Source organism: Alligator mississippiensis, chromosome 9 (assembly GCF_030867095.1).
Source record: "Alligator mississippiensis isolate rAllMis1 chromosome 9, rAllMis1, whole genome shotgun sequence".
Classification (NCBI taxonomy): domain Eukaryota; kingdom Metazoa; phylum Chordata; order Crocodylia; family Alligatoridae; genus Alligator; species Alligator mississippiensis.
In genome coordinates, this window is record NC_081832.1 from 42975133 (window position 1) to 42996996 (window position 21864).

Consider the following 21864-nt stretch of genomic DNA (forward strand, 5'->3'; position numbering starts at 1 on the left):
GTGCCCAAGGCTGAAGCAATATGTGGTTTCCAGAGGGATACAGAAATTGCTGCCTCCCAGTGCGGGAAGCCACATAACTCACTGAGCAAATGTCTCTGTCAGGGAAGAGTGAAACAAGAAGATGCACTGCAGTTCATAAGCCCCATTTTCACAAACCTGTCAGAAATAAAGTTGCCTAAGAAGTGAATTATTTCCCAAGGTCAGTAAATGATGCAGATACTGCATCCTTAGGGGTTGCTGCAGAGAGAAAATAGAACAGTGTATTAAACCATCAAATGCTGATCCTCTTAGGTGTATCTTTCATATAACAGGATAACTCACAGAATTGACAATGGGATACAGACTCAGTAGAGTATCAGTAGAGAAAACAAAGACTGGCTGAGCATTGGTGACTTGATCAGCATCTCACACTTGAAGATAAGAGTCTCCAAATTAGAGCGAAGATGAGCTTTAAGTGGATGTAACTATGCCAATGGTTCTGCTAGACCTGCTCAGCAGCTAGAGAATTTCAGTGTAGCAGACTTACTTTTTGAGCTCTGGATGAGTCCTGGGCTTGAGATTCTGCAATTTTGATTGGAGGAGCCCATCCACCAATCAGAAGCAAGCCAGGATAAGCAAGGCCATGCCCTTTCCCCAAAGGGATGGGGCAAGGAGCAGTCTGGACCTGATTTGAGACTGTGCCCTGCCAGGTCCAGAGAAGTTTGGGGGTGGAGCCCCTAAAGCTATAAAAGGGGAGTGTGCTCAGCAAGCTGGGAGGAGAGAGATGCAAGGAGAGAGATTTGGAGATGACAGTCCTCAGGACTCAGCCTGAGCCTCGATGGTGCACGATTTGGTGCACGGTGCTCAGGCTTTATGAGCCGCTCAAGGTGGCTTGAGCCTGCGAACCCAGCAAGCGGCTGAGTAAGTGGTACATGGATTGGTGCACAGAGAGCTGGCCTTGGGAGCAACTCGAGGCTGCTTGGGCCCCACACGGTGTGCAGGTCAGCACACAGAGTGTCAGCCCTGGGAGCAGCTCAAGGCTGCTCAAGTTAGCCCCGGCTCTAAGCCAAGTAACCGGAGCCCTGCAGTGTGGCTCTTCATTAAACTAAAAGAGCCCTGGTGCCCAGAGCAGGGCCTGGGAAAGAGAAGGGCCCCTGGTGTGAGGGAACCAGAGCTAGTAAGGGCTTGGCTCCCGTGGGAGCACCCAGGGTACCTAGTGCGGGGCATTGAGAGGAGCCAGAGGCGCCACCAGAGAGAGGCCCTTGTGGGACTGGCCACCAGGGACGAGCCTTGGCTGCTTCAGAGTGGGAGTGGGAGTTGCTGGGGAAGTGGGTCCCCCAGGGGAGGTGAGCTTGGGAAAGGAGGGTCTGCCACCTCCACCCTCCTCCATTGTGGGAGGGGTGTGTCCACATCCCAGGGCCCTAAAGGGGAGGGGCTCCTGGGAACCCCCCGTGAGGTGCTGAGTGCACCCCCTTATTTTGTGATTGTTGTTTTTTTGTACTGTAGAGGTTAATATAGTTTTGGGTATTCCTTAAGGGAGTTTATAGAGGTTTATCTGTCTTCATTGCCTATGTGTGTTTATTGCCTATTATCAGAACATACTTGTATTGTTGCCTGTGTACGTCTATGGAATTGCTACCTCACTTTACCTGGGTTATCTAAATTGATGCTAATATGTGTTTATTGGGTTGATGCCTTGACTTATCTGTTCCAAAGTGTTAATGCTTATTCTGTGCAGGGAGGTTAATTATTGCATATGCTGTGAATCACCTGATTTATGTTTTTGAAATCCCTCAAAGTGGTACAATATGTTGATTGCAGGTTATTGTATATGGTGTCACATACTGATTTTACTGTAAATATTTAATGTTTTTTATTCATATTTATTTATTGTAGCAATATATTTGTATATAGTTAAGTGCTTGGTCTTGGCCTGGCTCTGTAGAGACGAGAGGGAACCGCTCCTGGTTCCCAGTGGCAGGCCCGTCTCTCAGCACTGTTGCCTGACCACCCCAACCCTTCCACTGGCAGACAGGGCACACCCCTGGGTGTACCCAGGCTACATCAGGTTCCAAGACTATCAGCCAGGCACTTTTCACCAGCTCAAAACTGAGCTTTTACCATATTTTCTCACATATAATAACCCTCCCAAATAAAACAAACACCTTGTTTTTGGAAGGCAGAATGTAGAAAAAAGACATTTCCAGAGTCATAGCCAACTGTGACATACAGTAAGTCCTCCTGGAAACATAGTATCCAGGACATGTGGCACCAGGAAGTTCCTGGTGACAGCTGCCTCATCCAGACTGTCTCCTGGAAGCTATACTTACTGGATACTTTATGTTTCCAAGAGGAGTTATTTTCTGTCACACAACATTAGTCCCCAGACCCTTGCAAGTAGCAAGACTAATTAGTTCTTTACTGTAAGTAGTTCTTTACATAAATTCCTGTAAATAAAGTGTTTCCACATCACAAGCCTCATCAAGATACTACCAGCAGCTTACTTGCTGCTTCAGACACAAGGTATAGTGCTCAGCCAATAGCCTTGGCTGTGAGAGGATTAATAGTCATGGCTGTAAGAAGATTAATACAGGACTCTACTGTAGTCATCTTGGCAGCTGCATGGCATGCCTCTCCCAGCTGGCTTCTTGCAGAAAATAAAACAGGTTCCCTGCTTAAAATATACACCCAATTTGGGGGGACTGATGTTTTTGGGGAGAAAGGCACATGTTATATATGAGAAAATATGGATATTTCTTTAAAAACAGGTATTTAATAATCTACCTTCCTGCTTCAGGCAATGAAGGCAGCAATGCTATCTAAACTTCATCAGAGGGAGTGCCTCAGTGTGTATGGGAAATGCCATATAACGCCCATGCATGTTACCAGATTCCAAACATTCAAACTCCTACAACACACAGAGGCTTCCTTTGTATTAAGAACAGTCTGGAAATCTGTTCCAATGAATGCTAGCTTCAATTCTGCAAAATAAGTGTGACATGACAGAGTAATCTGCATACAGGGAAAGGATGCCCAACCATTCCTCTGAATAGGTCACAGTGAAAGGTCCTGAACTCACAGAGTCATGTGTTACATATATCCAGCAGAGGAAAGTGCCAAGCACTTGTGAGATCCAGTCACAGCCTAGAGTCTCAGGTTTAAGATGATGTCTCCAAATGAGCAGGACAGCACAGTCCATGCCTCAGTCCTTGGGTTCTTTTATTTGAATTTCTCTTTGAATGCAGAAAACCTGCGTGGCAGGCTGGCCAGTGGCCTCACTGGAAGCCCGGATTGTTAGCTTGCATCCAAAGGGCTCAGGACCCCATTGGTGGAAGCAGTTTTCCCTTCCCTACCAGTCAGGGGAAGGCAGAAGGAAGGCAGCTTCACCCTGACCCAGTGTTGAGGTGAAAGAGAGGACCTGAGAGAGAACTAACTTTTCAGGCTTCCTGATTGGTCCAGTCCCAATCTGGAGCAGAGCTTCCAGCAGGAATAAAAACCCACGTGCTGAGCACATGGGCAGCTTTGATAAGGAATGACAAAGACGGGGCTTGAGAAGAGCTGGTGGAGCTGACCAGTGGGGCAGAGCAGTGGCCCCAGAAGTGCCCTGAAAATGCCTCTGTTGAGTGGGGAGCAGCAAGTGGCTGCATCCCTGCCCTGCTGCAGAGGGAGCCACAGCGATGGTGCACAGGTCGTTGCATGGAGGATCTGGAGGCAGATGGGACCTCGGTGGCTGCATGAGGTAGCATGGGTCCGCAACCCTGCATGAGGCAGGAGCCCTCGGTGCATGGATTGGTGCACAGGGCTGGAGAGCTGATGGGACTTCAGGACTGCATGAGGTAGCTTGGGTCCCAAACTCTACAAGCAGCAGAGGTCCCATGATGCACAGATCAGGGCACAGGGCCGGAGAGCTGGAGGGGACTTCCTTACTGCCGTGATCAATGGGAAGCCCCTGAGGAGCTCCTAGTTGAGTGACCTGGGAGAGGGTAATGATGTTCTGTTAAGTATCGTGATCTTTCCCTGGGTTGCTATTTCTTCTCTGGGCACAGCCTCTGTGCCCCAGCCCCGCCCGCTGCTGTTCCTTATGCTGCTGGGATTCCTGTTGTAACCCTGTGTCCTTAGTGTTGTACTGTAAAGGACTGTAAGCTGCTTTATATCTGAACTCATTGCGTGGGTTATCTGTATATATGTGTATTTAATTTGGTGTAACCTTCTTGTATGCATTTAATTATTGTCCCATCACTGCCAGATATTTCATAGTTTCATAGTAGTTAGGGGTCAGAAGGGCCCTGAATAGATCATCTAGTCTAACCCCCTGCCACTGGTTGAAGCACATGCTGGGATCACATGACCCCAGACAAGTGTTCATCCAACCTCTTTTTGAATTTACCCAAGGTAGGAGCGAGGACCACTTCCCTAGGAAGTTGGTTCCAGATCCTAGCAACCCTGACAGTGAAATAGTGCCTCCTAATCTCTAACCTGAACCTATTCTCTAGCAGCTTCTGGCCATCATTCCTCGTCACCCCAGGCGCTGCTGGGGAGAATAGGGCTCTTCCTATTTGCTGCCGATCTCCCCTAATGAGTTTGTAGGCTGCCACCAAATCCCCCCTCAGCCTCTGCTTGCTGAGGCTGAACAGGTTCAGGTCCCTCAGCCTCTCTGCATAGGGTCTGCCCTGTTGCCTTCCGACCAAGCGGGTGGCCCTCCACTGAACCCTCTCAAGGCAGGCCACATCCTTCTTAAAGTGCGGTGCCCAGAACTGAACACAGTACTCCAGTTAAGGCCGGACCAATGTCGCATAGAGGGGGAGTATCACCTATCTGGACCAGCTTGAGATGCATCTTTGGATGCACGACAAGGTGTGGTTGGCTTTGCTGGCTGCAGTCTGGCATTGGCGGCTCATGTTCATCTTGGAGTCAATAATGACTGCAAGATCCCTTTCTGCCTCCGTGCTCGCAAGGGGGAGCTCCCCAGCTTGTATGTATGCTGTGGATTCCTTCTCCCCAGGTGCAGCACCCTGCATTTATCTACATTGAACCCCATCCTTTTACCATCTGCCCACTTCTGTAGTCTGTCTAAGTCTAATTGCAGCCTCTCTCTCCCTTTGAGCGTGCTTACCTCTCCCCACATCTTGGTGTCATCAGCAAACTTGGACAATGTGTTTTCCACCCCTCGTCCAAGTCACTGATGAAGATGTTGAACAGTGTAGGCCCCAGGACCGAGCCCTGGGTGACCCCACTATTCACATCCCTCCAGGTCAAGTACAACCCGTCCACCACCACTCTCTGGGTGCACCCCATCAGCCAATTTTTGGCCCATCCAACTGTGTAGGCATCAATGCCACAGTTGCTCAGTTTATTAATGAGAAAGGGGTGACAGACAGTGTCAAAGGCCTTCTTAAAGTCCAGAAAGACTACGTCCATGGCGACACCATCATCCAGGGATTTAGTTACCTGGTTATAAAAGGCCATCAGGTTGGTCTGGCAGGACCTGCTTTTGATGAACCCATGTTGATTTCCCCTGGACATGATCTCCCCTGCTGGCCCCTCACAGATGTGCTCCTTAATGATTTTTTCAAGGATTTTCCCCAAGACCGATGTGAGGCTTATGGGCCTATGGTTTCCCAGGTCCTCCTTCCTCCCTTTCTTATAGATGGGGACCACATTAGCTAGTTTCCAATCTCTGGGCACCTGGCCCGTGGACCACGATTGCTCATACAGCCAGGCCAGGGGCACAGTAATGACCTCCGCCAGCTCCCTCAACACCTGTGGGTGGAGGGCATCAGGGTCCGCAGATTTGAAAACATCCAGCCCTTCCAGAAGATCCATAACTACTTCTGCGCAGACCCAAGGCCTGGCAGTGCTATCCTCATGATTGCCCCTACCTGTGGTGGGAGAGCTGTCCTGTTCCCTGTCCAAGAAAACAGAGGCAAAGAACTTGTTAAAGATTTCGGCTTTCTCGTCTGGTGTACCCACAAGATTACCATTTGAGTCTAACAGGGGCCCTACATTACCCGGTGCCCACTTCTTACTCCCAATGTATTTGAAGAAGGACTTTTTGTTGTCCTTAGTCCTGGTTGCCAGCCTGAGCTCCACCCCCGCCTTGGCCTTCCTAATGGCCCTCCTACACTCACGGGTCAAGGAGGAGTATTCCTCCTTGGCCCGTGATATTCCTGTCATTGATTTGAGTTCAAGGTTAAAAAGAGCTATTGCCTGTGTAAACCTGTATATGTAAATAACATTTGTGTGTGTATGTGTATGTATATATCTAGAGAGAGGTATATATATGTATATATCTATCTATCTGTATGTGTGTGTGTATGTGTGTGTGTATATATATATATATATATATATATATATATATACACACACACATACACACACACATACACACACTAGCCAAATGCCCATCAAGAATGACAGGGGGTGGGGGGTGAAAGCGGGGACAGAGGCCTACCTCTGGCCCTCCCACCCCCTTTCACCTTCAGGGACAGGGCCTGCTCCCCCTTTCCTCCCCTCTGCGATAGGGTTGAGCCTGCTCCCCAACCCTCTCTGCCGCCGTGGGGCCGGGCCATGCTGGGCCTGGTGATACCCCTCCTCTGCCCGCTGCTGTTGTGGGGCTGGGCCTGGTGCTCCTCTCCCCCCACTCTGCCTGCTGCTGTTACAGGGCTGGACTGGGCTGGGCCCTGTGCACCCCCACCCCAATGCCATTGTAGGGCCAGGCTGGGCCCGGTGCAGTTCCCCAGCTATGCCCATTGCCATTTTGGGGCTGGGCCTGCCCCACTGCCGATGCAGGGCTGGGTCAGGCCAGGCTGGGCTAGGCCAGGCCCAGCATGATGCCCCACCACCCTGCCTGCCCTCCCTACCCTTCCTGCTGCCGTTTTGGGTCTGGGCCTGCTTCCCCTGCCCCCCATCCACCTGGCCTGCATCTGCTTGTCTCCCCTCCCCATGAATGATGGGCAGGGGGTGGGGAGCGTGGACGGAGCGCCACCACCCAGTACTCTGTGCCACCGCCGCATCCAAGGAGCAGGGGTGGGGGGCGAGGCCAGGGATGCTGGCCTCATCCTTCACTCTGTCCACTCTATCACCACTGGCTCCCAGGAGCTGTACTGGCCTTGCTCTCCTGTTCCTTCCCCTCTGTTCCCACTGTTATGGCAGCATCAGGGCCTGCTCTTCCCCCACGCCATGGTAGGCCTGAGCCCATTCCCCACCTCCCTCGTGCCACTGCCATGGGTCCAGAAATGTTCCCCACCCCCTTTGCACTGTCCCCACTCCCCCGTCTCCTCTGTCCCTGTTGTCCCTGCTGTCATGTTGGCAGTCCACTGTGTTGCCGCCACCACCTGCAGGCCAAACGCTCTGAGAGCACTCTGATTGGCTGCTGAGACAGCCAGTCGGAGCGCAAATAAAGCGTAATGAACAGACAGGCAGACAGACAGACAGACTACAGCTTTTATAATATTAGAATAGATATAGATATATAGATATAGATATAGATATATGTACATGTATGTATATGTGTAAAGTTCATGGTTATAAGTTTTATATTATGTTGTATCATTAAACCTGTAAATAGTTAAATATCACTGGGTTCTCGGTCTCTGCTCTGCTCTGTAGGAAAAGGAGATGAGCTGGCCTACAGCTTGGTAGCCATACTCCCACAACATACACGCACCCACTGACATCCCTTCAATTGGAGAAGGGGTACCTTCCACGTATCACCCGGATTGCACTTGCAGTACTTTAATCATGAACCTGTTTAGAGAAGGTCCTGCAGGGTATTCAACTATATGAGATCTTAAGTTTCCTTCCAGCCTTACATTTCCATGATTCTAGCAGCATCAGCTTTTGGCCCAGCAAATAAGTCCCCAGTTTTCTGAACTCTGGTATCAGTTTATCAGACTAGAGAACAAATTTTGAGTGAATCTCAAAGGAATTCAAGCTGGGATAACATCCCTTTTATCCTCCTTCTCAGTAGGCACACTACTCCAATGTAGACTCACTCTGGCCTCATTCAACTGCACCCCCTTTTGCCCCCAGACATGCTCACAGCCCAACTGAATTTGGGCCTTGGGATCTATGCTGGTGTGAAGATCTGTGGTTTCAGTTGTTATGGGGATTTTCAAATCTCTCTCCTCATCAAAAAACTGTGTCCTTCCCTTCCTCTGTCTCAGCCTATCTTTCTCACCTCTCTGCTTGGACAACTTGGCATTCAAGAAATTGAATGCAACCAAGACTGAATTCCTAATTGTATTGTTCTAAACATTCTACTCCATACTTGCAGTTTAAGTCCTACCTATAATCCTCCTTTCGTTGACTTCATCACAACCAAATCTCTTCAGGCCTTCATTATATCCTGTCTTAGTTATTCATAGATTCATAGATGTTAGGGTCGGAAGGGACCTCAATAGATCATCAAGTCCAACCCCCTGCATAAGCAGGAAAGAGTGCTGGGTCTAGACCCCAGCTAGATACTCGTCTAACCTCCTCTTGAAGACCCCCAGGGTAGGGGAGAGCACCACCTCCCTTGGGAGCCCGTTCCAGACCTTGGCCACTCGATCTGTGAAGAAGTTCTTCCTTATGTCCAGTCTAAATCTGCTCTCTACTAGCTTGTGGCCATTGTTTCTTGTAACCCCTGGGGGCGCCTTGGTGAATAAATCCTCACCAATTCCCTTCTGTGCCCCCGTGATGAACTTATAGGCAGCTACAAGGTCGCCTCTCAACCTTCTCTTGCGGAGGCTGAAAAGGTCCAGTTTCTCTAGTCTCTCCTCGTAGGGCTTGGTCTGCAGGCCCTTAACCATACGAGTTGCCCTTCGCTGTACCCTCTCCAGGTTATCCGCATCCTTCTTGAAGTGTGGCGCCCAGAATTGCACGCAGTACTCCAACTGCGGTCTGACCAACGCCCTATAGAGGGGAAGTATCACCTCCCTGGACCTATTTGTCATGCATCTGCTGATGCACGATAAAGTGCCATTGGCTTTTCTGATGGCTTCGTCACACTGCCGACTCATGTTCATCTTGGAGTCCACTAGGACTCCAAGATCCCTTTCCACCTTTGTGCCACCCAGCAGGTCATTCCCTAGGCTGTAGGTGTGCTGGACATTTTTCCTCCCTAGGTGCAGCACTTTGCATTTCTCCTTGTTGAACTGCATCCTGTTGTTTTCTGCCCACTTGTCCAACCTATCCAGGTCTGCCTGCAGCTGTTCCCTGCCCTCCGGCGTGTCCACTTCTCCCCATAGCTTTGTGTCATCTGCAAACTTGGACAGAGTACATTTCACTCCCACGTCCAAGTCGCTGATGAAGACATTAAAGAGTATCGGTCCAAGGACCGAACCCTGCGGGACCCCACTGCCCACACCCTTCCAGGTTGAGACCGACCCATCTACCACGACTCTTTGGGTGCGACCCTCTAGCCAATTCGCCACCTACCGGACTGTGCAGTCATCCACATCACAGCCTCTTAACTTGTTCACCAGTATGGGGTGGGATACCGTATTGAAGGCCTTCCTGCAGTCTAAGTATACGACATCCACCCCTCCTCCTGTGTCCAGGCGTTTCGTAACCTGGTCATAGAAAGAGACTAGGTTGGTCAGGCACGATCTGCCCGCCGCAAACCCATGCTGGTTTCCCCTCAGCATAATTTGCCCTGCCGGGCTCTCACAAATGTGAGCCTTGATAATTTTTTCAAATACTTTACCAAGGATGGAGGTGAGACTGACCGGCCTATAGTTGCCCGGGTCCTCCTTCCTCCCCTTTTTGAAAATGGGGACCATGTTAGCCCTTTTCCAGTCCTCCGGGACTTGGCCCGTGCGCCACGAGCATTCGAATATTCCCGCCAGTGGCTCTGCAATGTTGTCGGCCAGTGCCTTCAGCACCCTCGGATGGAGCCCATCCGGGCCTGCCGACTTAAAGGCATCCAGTTCTTCCAAGTGACTCTGCACCACCTCAGGATCTACGTATGGAAGTCCGGCGCCTTGCTGCTGCCTCTCTACAACCCCAGTGAGAGACTTGTCGTGCCCCTCACTTAGGAACACTGAGGCAAAGAACTCATTGAGGAGTTCAGCCTTGTCCCCCCTATCTGTCACCAATTGTTTCTGCCCATTTAGCAGCGGTCCTATTCCTCCCTGGGCCTTCCTTTTACTCCCAATATATCTAAAAAACAATTTCTTGTTGTCCTTTACTTGGGTTGCCATCCTCAGCTCCATGGTAGCTTTGGCCCGCCTAACTGCCTCCCTACAAGAACGAGCAGAGGAGGTATATTCATCTTTAGTGATCTCACCCTGTTTCCACTTTTTATGTGCTCCCCTTTTGGCCCTTAGGCTGCCCTGGATTTCTCTGGTCAGCCATGGAAGCCTTCTGGCCCCTTTCCCTCTTTTGCCTCGCTCGGGGATCGTCTTGCTTTGTGCCCGAAGGATCGTTTCCTTTAGGCACAGCCACCCTTCTTGGGCACCCATCCCATCAAAACTCCTACTCTGCAGTGCTTCCTTGACTAATCGCCTGAGTGCATTGAGATCAGCTTTCCTAAAGTCTAGCACTTTCACCCTACTAGTTACCTTACCCACTCGCCGTCTTATGTTGAATTCTATTATAAGGTGATCACTGTCTCCCAGATAGCTACCGATCTGGAGGTCCCCTATCATGTCATCTCCCGTTGCCAATACCAGATCCAGTATGGCATTCCCCCTAGTGGGACCATGCACCTCCTGTGTCAGGTGGAGGTCCTGTACACAAGTTAGAAACCTGCGTGAGCGATGGGACCTTGCTGTCTGCGTCTCCCAGCAGATGTCCGGGTAGTTTAGGTCCCCCATGACTACCGCCTCTTTAGCTTTTATGGTCTCTAGTTATCAGCCAGTCCTTCTCTGGTCTCCTAGATATTGCTTCTTTCAATTCATATGAAATGCTGCCAGTAAGAGCAGAATTCTATTCCACTTCGTGAGCCCAAGTGGCAGTTCTCCAGCTGGTCTGCAATTCCATTTCCCTGCATTGTGGACCCATAAGTGCACACATGAATAGTAGCCAGGCAGGTATACAGCTATGTATGCATGCATATGGGTACAAGACCTGGACATTATACTTGGCAAAAGCCTATGGGAGAAGGGACTACCCCAGTATTGTTCCTAAGTAGCTGAGTTGTTAGAGCACTTACCCCTGAAGCAAGGCATCTTGGTTCTAGCCCAAACCAAGTTTGAGCCTGTATCTGTTTGGCTTTCCAGCACACTGCTCTAACCACCAGGCTATTGGTCAGATAGTAGAGACTGCCTGCTTTTGATGTTGGCTCTTCGGTCAGCGAAGAGAGGCAGATGTGTAACAAAGAAGAAAAGAACAAATTGGAGGGTTCAATGAGGTGGATGGTGCTGTAGCAAGACGCAGGATGTATGTTCTAGCCTGAACCCTTTTTCCCAGAGGATCAGAAACTTCCCCACTGGACACTGGGGATTCAGCTCCAAGAGAAAGGATGGTAAGGTAATTAAGTACTGCCTAAACCTGTAGCAAAGTAGTTAAGAGAGACGCTACTTCAAATCTCCTCCCAACTGAGTTTAGATTTGGGCAAGTGCGCAAATCAGTTACCTATTGGCATAGAAACATGAGGGCCACCCATGTCCTCATTTTTTCTAGACTTATGCTCAGGTATGCATGCATGTAGCTATGTACCTACTGGTTAGTACATAAGCTACTGCATATGCTCAGTAGTTGTGTAGATGCTTGTATATCCATGCTACATGCATAACAGAATCATAAACTGCATAGAAAGGGCAAAAGGACCACCTACACAGCTGGAAAATAACATTTAGGCACATAAAATAGAATAGAACTCTGCTCTACGTGTCTTTCCATTCAGGTTAGTTTGATCATGTAACTCCCCTTTTTAGTGGCTGCACTAGGGTCAGATATTAGAAGCATTACCAGTGACAATTGTCAGCAAGGTTCCCTCTTAGGTGCGCGTGTGCGCAGCCACACACAACTAAAAGTGTGCCGCGCACAGCCTTTTCAAGGCCGCACACCAGGAGAAGTGGAGGTGGGAGCCTGGCGCAGGCTCCGCCAGCTCCAGGGAAGTGCTGCACTCCCCCGCATCAGAGCCAGGGAGTGGAGCACTTCCCTGGAGCCCGTGGAGCCTGCGCCAGCCCCCAACCCCAGCTTCCATCCCTGCCTTGCCTCACCTTGGGGAGGAGCCGCTGCCTGCCCCGAATGAGCTGGGGGACACTGCTCTCTCCCCGGCATCGCCTCGGGGAGCAAGGAGGCACATGGTGTCAGGGCCGGGGAGTGGAGCAGTGTCAGGCACTGGTCATATTTCTGTCTCTATAGATTTTCCTGATGGTGGTAAAGCTTTTGGCACCTAACAGTAGCAGTAATTATTACACACTGTTAGAGTGCATTGTGCTCCATCTGTATGCTTGGTGTCATACGAAAAGAGAAAAGGACATAGTCCTTGCATGCAGGAGCCAGGAGTTTAAATGGGCAGACAACATATCCCACTCTAGGAGAGCTAGATGAAAGGAACAGTTCATAGTGCTTGGTTCAGGTATACTTTTTATATGGCAAGACTTTGGTGGGGGATATTGCAAGAGGAGATGTTGGTCATCTGCTAAACCAGGGTTGGGAGGGCATTTGCTCTCTATCCATGCAGGCCATGTGGAAGAAGACTGTAAAGGAAGAATTGGAAAAGTGGTAGGCTCTGCTAGAGCAGTAAGGGAGGTGAGAAGGATGTGACAGGAAATCAGATGGGGAGGTAGGGCCTTTACCATGAGTCAAGAATCTGAAACATGCAAGTTGGGGTAGAGCGGAAGCTGGAGTGGCAATGGGTTTGTAGAGGACGTAGTATATGTTGAGAGGAGTTAGATGGGGATCAGAGACAAGGAAGAGGAGAGCAGCAGTGACCTGGGGGGAGAGAACTACAGCACAAACTGATAAGCCATGGCAGCAGCACTCCACAAAACATTTCAGTTGGAATAATGCCTCTGGCTTTTCACACTAGGAGTGCCTTAGGGACAGATGTTGGATACTGTCAGTGTTTCCTGCATAACGTAAACAGTACTGCAGGTGCATCTACCTACTGGGATAATGTGTGGAGCAGCCCTGAAGAAAGGATGAAGTAAAAAGTCTGGATTGCCCAGTTTTGGGGGTAGCAGAAATTCAGAAATGTGCCTTTTTCTATAAAATCTACCAAAAAAACCCAAACAAAACATTCCATGGGGACTAGCTGTACAGGCTGCATCCTCGAACCCTAAGCCACAGAAGCCACTCTCACTAATAACTATGGGAACCAAGCTATGTAGATCCAGGGTGTAATGTGACCTTAAAAATGAATGAGATGCATACCAAGGGTCAGAGCACTGAGGCTCAGGCATACATGTACATGAGGCAGCAGCAGCCAAATACAAGCCTGAGGGTCAAATTCTCTTGAGCTGTGGTCCCATCCCCCTTCCCTGCCTCTGGGCTAGTCACGTAGCTGCTTTGTGCCTCAGCTTCCCCATCAATAGCAGTTAAGGATATTTTTATTTTCGGAAGTAGCTCAGACAAAGTTCACTTACAAGTTGTTGAAATATGGAATCTCTCTCTGCAATAATAACAGCAGCATCTACTAGGGAAAGTGCTGGGTCACACATCATTATCTGTAGCAGTGTCTCCCTTAGCACCATATTTTATTTTTACCCCAAATGTCAGCAACCTGATCTGCATCTTCTCACACTGGCTGAATAATATAACCCCATTTTTCATTTGGCTTCTTCATGAAATATTCATGCTGAGGCACCTTAGGTTGAGAATGCGGGGCGTCAAACTGAGAGCACAGACTGCAAGGTCACATCAGGTGGATTTTCTAAATAGGAATAACCCAAGGGGTAACCTTTACCCTGGCCTGTAGCACATAGAGACAGAAAGGGTCAGATAGTGGGATTAAAAGGCAACTATTATTAAAACAGAAACAAACAACTTTTCTTAACAATATATAAACTGCAGCATTTCTGAACAGGACTGAGGCAAGAATCTGTCATTTTCAAGTAATTTCATGTGAACTGAGTCATTTGATGTTGGCCTGGAGAATTTCCTGCAAGACAGCCCCCGTGCTAGCCTTCAGAAGCTAGGTTAGAATTTAACATCTTTCATTTCAATCTAACTTACCTATGAATAATCATCATGTTTCAGTGAGGAAGGGAAAAAATCCCCACTCTCCCCCATGAAATAATGTTGCACCATGAGGAGGGTCATGGGGATTTTAGGTCTTTCTCTGAAGTACCCAGCTTTGAACTTCATCAGAGGCAGAAGACCAGGTCTTGTGGGCCAGTTCCATAGTGCTCTGGCAATCCCCTTGTTCCTAAATTAGGAGTTTCCGTACAGAGCTTCACTATCTGCAATGCCTTTTGCACCTATGTACCTACCTGGCAGTCTGCTTCCACTCCAGGCCCTCCGACGTGTTGAGCAGCTCGTTGAGCTGTATAAATAACAGCGGGCAGCTTGCATCATTCTCCTCCTGCTGTTGCAGCATGAAGCCAACTCTCTCAGCTGCTGTGGAGACTCTGGAAGTGAAGATACTTCGGCCAACTGCTTGGCAAATTACCACAGAGTTTCTGCTGTGGGGCTCATTTGGACTAGTCTCTTTGCTGCTGGCCAAACCAGTGTCTGGTCCCACACAGGGAAGGAGGCCCCCACTTGCCTCCATTTTCATTGCATCAGACAGCTGGTGTTCAGGTACCGGCTCCCCCATGTGTGTCAGAATGCCACACTCCTCTGCAGCAGAGTCCTTGATTCTCGTCTCGCCCTGAGCAGTGCAGTAACTCGTGAGATTCCAGTCATCCTGCCTTTATAACAGTCCGGAGCCTGTTTAGGACAAACACAGCTCAACACCTGGAAGCACAGCCCAAAACACTGTTATCAAAATAAGGAGCTTAGCCCGGCAAACACTAGCCATGGCTTGCTCATGCTGCCCCAAGCCAACCAGCCAGTCACTGGGCATGAATGTGAGCAGCTCTTAGGGCTGACCCATCTAAACACTTGTTTACAAATGTACACGATTTGAAAGATCAGACAGTAGCTCGGGATGTTCTCGGGAAGCACTGAAATCTGAGCTGAGGAGTCAGGGTAGCAATGAAACCACCTGACATCTGAGAGTGAAAGAGGTGACGACCAAAGGAGTCAGGCTTTGCGAATGGTTCAAATGAACCTGAACCACCTGAACCAAACCCCACTGGGTGTGAAATTCCGAGGACAGCCCTTCCTTTATCTCCTCTTATTCATTCTATCCCCTTTTCTCTTTCCTTCCAGTCTCTCTCCACGTCTCTTGTTAGCTATGGAATAGTTGTATTTTGTGCTGCCCTGTGACACAGATCGGGCACACTCTGACCTGCTGGCCCATGACAGGAAGGAAGGTGTGGAACCAGTGCTTTCTGGGCAGGGATGCCACTCACTCTTGGTGCTCACCCTGTGCCAAAACACCAGCCACTGCCTGACTTGCTGATGGCATTGTCATGTGTTTGTCTCTTGTCTCATTTCCAGTTTGATGGCTCTAGCAAGGAGTTCACCATCCAGAACCCACCACCAACATCAGCTGTCTGACACAAAGGTCTTAATGCCAAGCCAGACAACTGGAACTGTAGCTGTACATCCCTTCCTTCTGCGGACAAGCTTGAACTTTGTAGTTACTTCACACAGACTAATCTTTGTGAACAGTCAGTTGGCTTCTTTATTTCCCTCAGGGGAGGCCGAACTGCAGATTCCTATGTATGTCACCTTGCTCCAACCTACAACATCTTTAAAATCCAGCCAGATTTTATAGAGGAGCCAGGGCATCCCTCATCAGGCAAAGATAATTCAAGATGGCTGATCTTGCAGTGTGTGGGAGGGGGGTGGCCATGACCACACTGCTGTGGTAATTCAAGATAGTGTGTACAGGAAAGAGCACACCCTCAATGGTGTGGTCATTCAGGATCGCATGTCTGTGAGGAGAAAGGCTGACCTCACTTCTGTGATAATTCAGAATTGTGGCTTCTGTGGTATACGTAAGAGGGAAGTGTGTGTCCTCACAGCTGTGGTCATTCAGGATGATGTATGTGTCAGGGGAAGGGCACACCCACAATGCTGTGGCAATTCAGGTTGGCGTGCAAGAGGGAAGGATGTGCCCTCAGTTCTGTGGCAATTCAGGATGGCGTGTATGGCAGGAAGTATGTGTCCCTTGCCGTGGTCATTCAGTAGGGTGTCTGCTGGCTCCCTACATAGGCTTTAAGACCCCAAAAATAAACATCTTTGAGAAGACTGGAAGGATGGTGCAAATATCAGTTTTCCAAAGGTTACTGCAATGTCTGTCCACATTTGCAAATTCCATACATAGTGCCTGGCACCCAGCATCTTGAAAGAATAAAGGATATGTTTCATTTCCTCCTGCCAAGCAGCAGGTAAACCCCTGTTGTGTGGTTTCTGTTGCAGCAGGGCTTTCATGAGCAGTGACCATCAGCTGGCACCTACCCACCATGCCCATCCCTGCCCTATAGAATTCCCTGCAATGCCTCCTATCAGTCCATCACACTTTTCAGCTACACATAGTAGGACTTTCCCTCCCAAGGGGTTTGCTTTATGATAGTTATTTGTTTGATGTGGGCATCTGAATGATAGAACTGACATGAAACCAACAACCCATTTCACCCGGGCTATCAAGCAGTTTTCACAAAGTAATGATTTTGAGCTGTCTCCATTCTAAGGTGTATTAGACTAGACTTGTAAGGCTCTTTATCACTAGTCCTCTGACACAGCTTGCCCTTACACTTTAGTTTTCAAAGGCAGGAATTTATGCTATTACAATTATTTTTATTTTAGATTCTGAAAAATGTCGCAGGAAGAACAATTACAAGCTAGGATTCTGTGAAAGTACAGTGTGTGCAACTCTTCTGGCATATTTAGTGTCAGCTGTGCCCCCAGAATGGCAGTTGCTCCCACAGGCAAGCAAAATCCTGACTTGTAAAGGTTCAGTGTAAAAAAGCCCCAAATCAGAACAATTCCAAACTCTGTGCATTGCTGAAACTTTAATGATCATCTTGCAAGTATGTATTGCTGATAACATCCAGGTGGTCATCCTAAGATCAGTTCACACTAATTAAACACACAGTCCTTCTACAGCACCATTTTTCTCCTAGGAATTTCCAAGGAAAGGAGATGACTTATCTCTGAGTAAAAGGAAATGGAGCCATGGAGGAAGTCAGAGAATCACCAGTGGGCAAATGGCTATAATAGCACTGAAGCCCACCTCAACTGCTGTTCATAAATAGTGATGCAGGCACCACAGCAGCATTACAGTATACTACTGCTCATTTGTTATACCTCAAGCAGTGCTGCTGAGTATATGAGCTAGATAGTACTACAATAAGCACAAGGAAGCCAGCACAAACTAAATCCCTTTGGTACAGAATGGGATACATTGGTCTCTCTGATTTTGACAAAGCAGGAATGTGTTTTTCAGTGCACTGTGAAATAAGGACTGTTCCCCTAAGCCAGTGGTTCCTTCAGCATGGCATGAATTTTAGGACTGATACTCAAAGCACTTACAAATGCCTCACTCTTTACTACAATGGGGAAAGCCTAGTGTGCTGCCCCTACCCACCTGTCATTCAGTTATATGTGCTCCATTTTGCCAACATACACTGCTCTTGTCTACGCTCCTTGGAAGGTTACAGGGTAGGGATGCACACAAATAAATGTGGGGGTGAGGTGGGGGGAAGGCTTGTACAACCTAAGTCTGAGTTTGGCAGAGACCCAAAGAGCCTAAAAATCTATGCTTTCAAGCACTCATTTCCGTTTTCAAAAGGAGTGATTGCAAGGCAGATTGGTTTGATTGCTCAAATCATCTTAAAACTTCCATGAAGCTAACATAGTGCCTACCTCCACCATGGTTTTTTGCATGCTTTATCACCATCTGCCCCATCTGCCTTCCTTCATCTAGTTTTGTTTTTACAGACTGTAAGCTCTTTGGTACAGGGACTGTGCTGGTTTTTATGTTTAGAAAGTTCCTTCATCAGAGTGGACTGTACTGTTGGCCTAATAATAGTGGTAATGAGAGGTCAACTTATCTGGAGCAGAGCAGACGGATGAGAGAGACACCATACCATCTTATGGTCCCTGCAGAGATTGACAATTCAAAACCTAATGCAGGGGAAGTGCCTAGTTAAAGCTACTTTTGTGAATTACACACACAATCCCTGCAACCAAAGCACTGTGTCTTACATTATTGCTAGTATGGAGATAATGGGAATCAATTATAGCACATTTCCTCCTGTCCTGATAACCAAGCAGCAGGTAAACTCCTGCTACGTGTTTCTGGTTGCAGTAGGAGTGCCACGAGACAGTGATGTTTAATCATTGCCAAGCCACTGTCATTCTTCTTAGTTGTGTGTAAATATAGTGTAGCTGCTTCTTTGTTTGGGTAAACAAGCCTGAAAGACATGGCTCCTCCCTCTTGGCCTTTTACACAAGACTAATATCATGATACAGTTCTTGAGCCTCCACCTAACAGGAGCCTCTGAAGTTGTTTGGTGTCAGCTTGCAGGAATCATGCTTCTTTGAATGTCACTGAAGCTGAAGTATATCTGGTCAATACTAAACAGCAGCCCTTTCTCATCACTTCTTTGGGTATAGTGATGTATTGGTATTCAGGGACTGAACAGGACACAACAATTCTCTCCAACATCCTATGGTTGATCCAGTCAAATTAGAGAGGTAACTGAGGAAGGAGCTTCATTTGCTATTTCCCATGTTATCCCTGCTCCATGGATAAAGAATCCCATTCATCAGGATTATCCATCTGAGATCTCTCACCAGCACTAAACTCAGATGAGTATCAGTAGTGAAAGTCCAGAACTTGGATATGGGTCAGGCTTCCCATAGCTATAGGCCATCCATGAGAGATTCAGATGTATCATGGTGGGCCCCGATCTACAGCTTGCATCCCAGGCACTGTCTTGCCTCTTGAGATTGTCATAGAATCATAGAAAGTTAGGGTTGGAACAGACCTCAGGAGGTCACCTAGTCCAACCCCCTGCTCAAAGCAGGACCATTCGCACTAGATCATCTCAGCTAAAGCTTTGTCTAGCCAGGCTTTGAAAACCTTCAAGGATGGAGCTCCCACCACCTCTCTGGGTAACCTGTTCTGGTGTTTACTACCCTCCTAGTGAGAAAATTCTTCCTAGTATCTAACCTAAACTTCCCTTGCTGCAACTAGAGACCATTGCTCCTTGTTCTGTCATCTGCCACCACTGAGAACAGTCTAGCTCCATCCTCTTCTGAGCCTCCCTTCAGGTAGTTGAAGGCCGCTGTTAAAGAACCTCTCAGTCTCCTCTTCTCTAGACTAAATAAGCCCAGTTCCCTCAGTCTTTCCTCACCATTTTTTGTTGCCCTCTGCTGGATTCTCTCCAATCCGTCCACATCCTTTCTGTAGTGGGGGGTCCAAAACTGAACACAGTACTCCAGATGTAGCCTCATCAGTGCTGAATAGAGGGGAATAATCACTTCCCTTGGCCTACTGGCAAGACACCTACCAATGCAGCCCAGTATGTTGTTAGCCTTCTTGGCAACCAGGGCACACTGCTGGCTCATATTCAGCTTACTGTCCACTGTAACCCCCAGGTCCTTTTCTACAGAGCTGCTGCCTAGCCAGTTAGCCCCCAGCCTGTACTGGTGCATGGGGTTTTTCCATCCTAAGTGCAGGATTTTGCACTTGTCCTTGTTGAACCTCATGAGACTTCTTTTGGCCCAATCCTCCAATTTCTCTAAGTCACTCTGAATCCTATCCCTACCTCCAGCCTATTTACTACTCCCCACAACCTTGGTGCCATCTGCAAACTTGCTGAAAATGCACTCTATTCCATCTTCCAGGTTTTTGATGAAGACATTGAACAAAACCAACCCCAGGACCAACCCTTGGGGCACTCCACTTGATACTGGCTGTCAAGTAGACATCAAGTCATTGATTACTACTCTCTGAGCCCAATGTTCCAGCCAGTTTTCTATCCACCTTACAGTCCATCCATCCAGCCCATACTTCCTTAGCTTGCTGAGAGAATGCTGCAAGAGCTTGCCTGCAAGATTTTCCTGTCTGAGCCTCTTGATTTAAAAGCTGTCCTTCAGAAACCTCCCTCCCTTTCCCTAACAGAGATGGTGAGGAACAAAATGAGTAATACAGAGAAGGAGAAAGAGGGTGAAGAAGGAAATCTTTGGGAAGTAAAGGACTGTACACCCCTATTCAGGGCTTTCACTGTTCGCTTAGACAGCTGTGCTTGGTTTCCATGGCAGGTGGAGCTCCAGTTGTCCCTCAATATCAGTCACCTAGGAGACACCAGACTAAAGTGCATCACCATTCACCATCCTGGCTAAGGCTCTCAAGTGGCATAATACAAAGAAGTGGGTGTTCCCACAAGAGTGGCTGTCCTGGGCCTGGGGAAGTGTTGTGCACAACTGTACTGATTGAAGCTGACTGTGAATGCTGTGAATGGATCATCATGTATTACCCCAGACAGCATGAGGACAAGCCCTCAGTCTCCAGGCCCATCATTAACAGGGTTATCAGGGTAGTAAAACCTGGCAGCACACAACACCACAACATTGATCAGACCTTGGTATTGTCTCTGTGAGACAAGTCTGACTTGAGAGGGACCTGTAGTGTTGTTACAATACACTGACTCACTTGGACATAACATTCTGCCCTGGATTTTGCTACAAATTTCTACAAAATAACTTTGCAAACAAGTTGCCTGGTTGTGTACAGTGCAAATACCACAGCATACCCCAAAACACATGAGCAAACAAGGAATGTTTGCACTGTAACCAGCCTAGCCTGTGTGAAACCGGTGCAGGAAGCAGCCTGAAATGCATCTACGGGTGATCATGTGGGGAGACGTGTTCCATCTGGGCAACAAAGGGACATATAGGATACTGTAAATCAGGGCTGTCCAACTGACTCATGGGATGGAACTTCTATTAATTCCTGTGGGTGAATGTTTCATAGTCTGAAAGATCTCACTTGTAGGAGGTTTTCTTGCTATTCAGAGGATATTTCTTTCGTAAATTTCATCCCATGGCCCCTGTAGCTGTAGCCCAGAGTCTACCCATTTTTCCTGTACTGATCTCCTCTTGTCTCACCTATTACCCCAAAGCTACAGCCCCTCAAGCCATTTATACCAAATATTTATCTTCCTCTGATCCTTGCCTTGCATCTATCTCCCAGCCCTCTACTTTTGCTCCTATAATTATCTTCCCTCTGCTCATGAGTTGCTCCTAATATTACTGTTTGTAAAGCAATAGCACAGAGCTGTCCAACTCATGGCCCACAAGATGAGAAACTAATCTGGGGCCCACAGGTTCCTGCATAAGTACTGCCTCCTGCACAGCTCCAGCTACTAATGCTGCCACTGGCATCTATGGGCTTCCCCCTCACTCTTCCAGCTTCTGCTTCCTGCTCCCATCCCTGGGGGTCAGACAAAGCAGCACAGTCCACAGGGCCCAGGGACCCTGCAGCTTTCAGGTGCCTGGAGCTCCCATGAAATAGGGCAACATCTGCGTGGTATGGCATGGTGTGCTGCAGTGCACTGTAGGGGGGTCCCCACATAGAATGCAGCCATTCTGGAGTTGGACAGTCCTGCACTAGCACAGAAAAATCCTAGCCAAGACACAGTGAGAGGCAGTTACTCTCTGCAAAAATCTTTCAATGAAAATAGCCCAGGAAAGGAGGGGAAAGGAAGAAAGTTGAGAAGTGACTCACCCAAGGCCATGTAGTAGGTCAGTGGAAGAGCCTGAATTACAACACTGATTTCCTGGAACCCAGGCTAGGGTCTTATCCACCGGACCAGAGGATGTCCCAGTACTTTTTTAGCTAAATTATTTGGTCTACCATAAATAGCCCCTCTCCCTCCTCAGGACCCA

At 48.4% G+C, this 21864-nt stretch overlaps 1 protein-coding gene across 3 annotated transcripts in view; it reads right to left on the reverse strand.

The window, feature by feature from the left end:
- The window catches only part of SLC4A9 (solute carrier family 4 member 9), an 80388-nt gene extending 65621 nt beyond the window's left edge, over window positions 1-14767 (reverse strand). For 2 of the 3 annotated variants that reach the window (XR_002090098.2, XM_019487110.2), the window contains exon 1: window positions 14346-14753. Coding sequence is in view for 2 of the 3 variants with exons in the window: in XM_019487110.2 (XP_019342655.1) it covers window positions 14346-14671 (326 nt within the window). In the remaining variant the exon portion in view is untranslated. Of the gene's footprint in view, window positions 1-14345 lie in introns of all 3 variants that reach the window. The other variant, XM_019487109.2, reaches the window with a different exon arrangement.
- Window positions 14768-21864: the final 7097 nt, after the last annotated feature.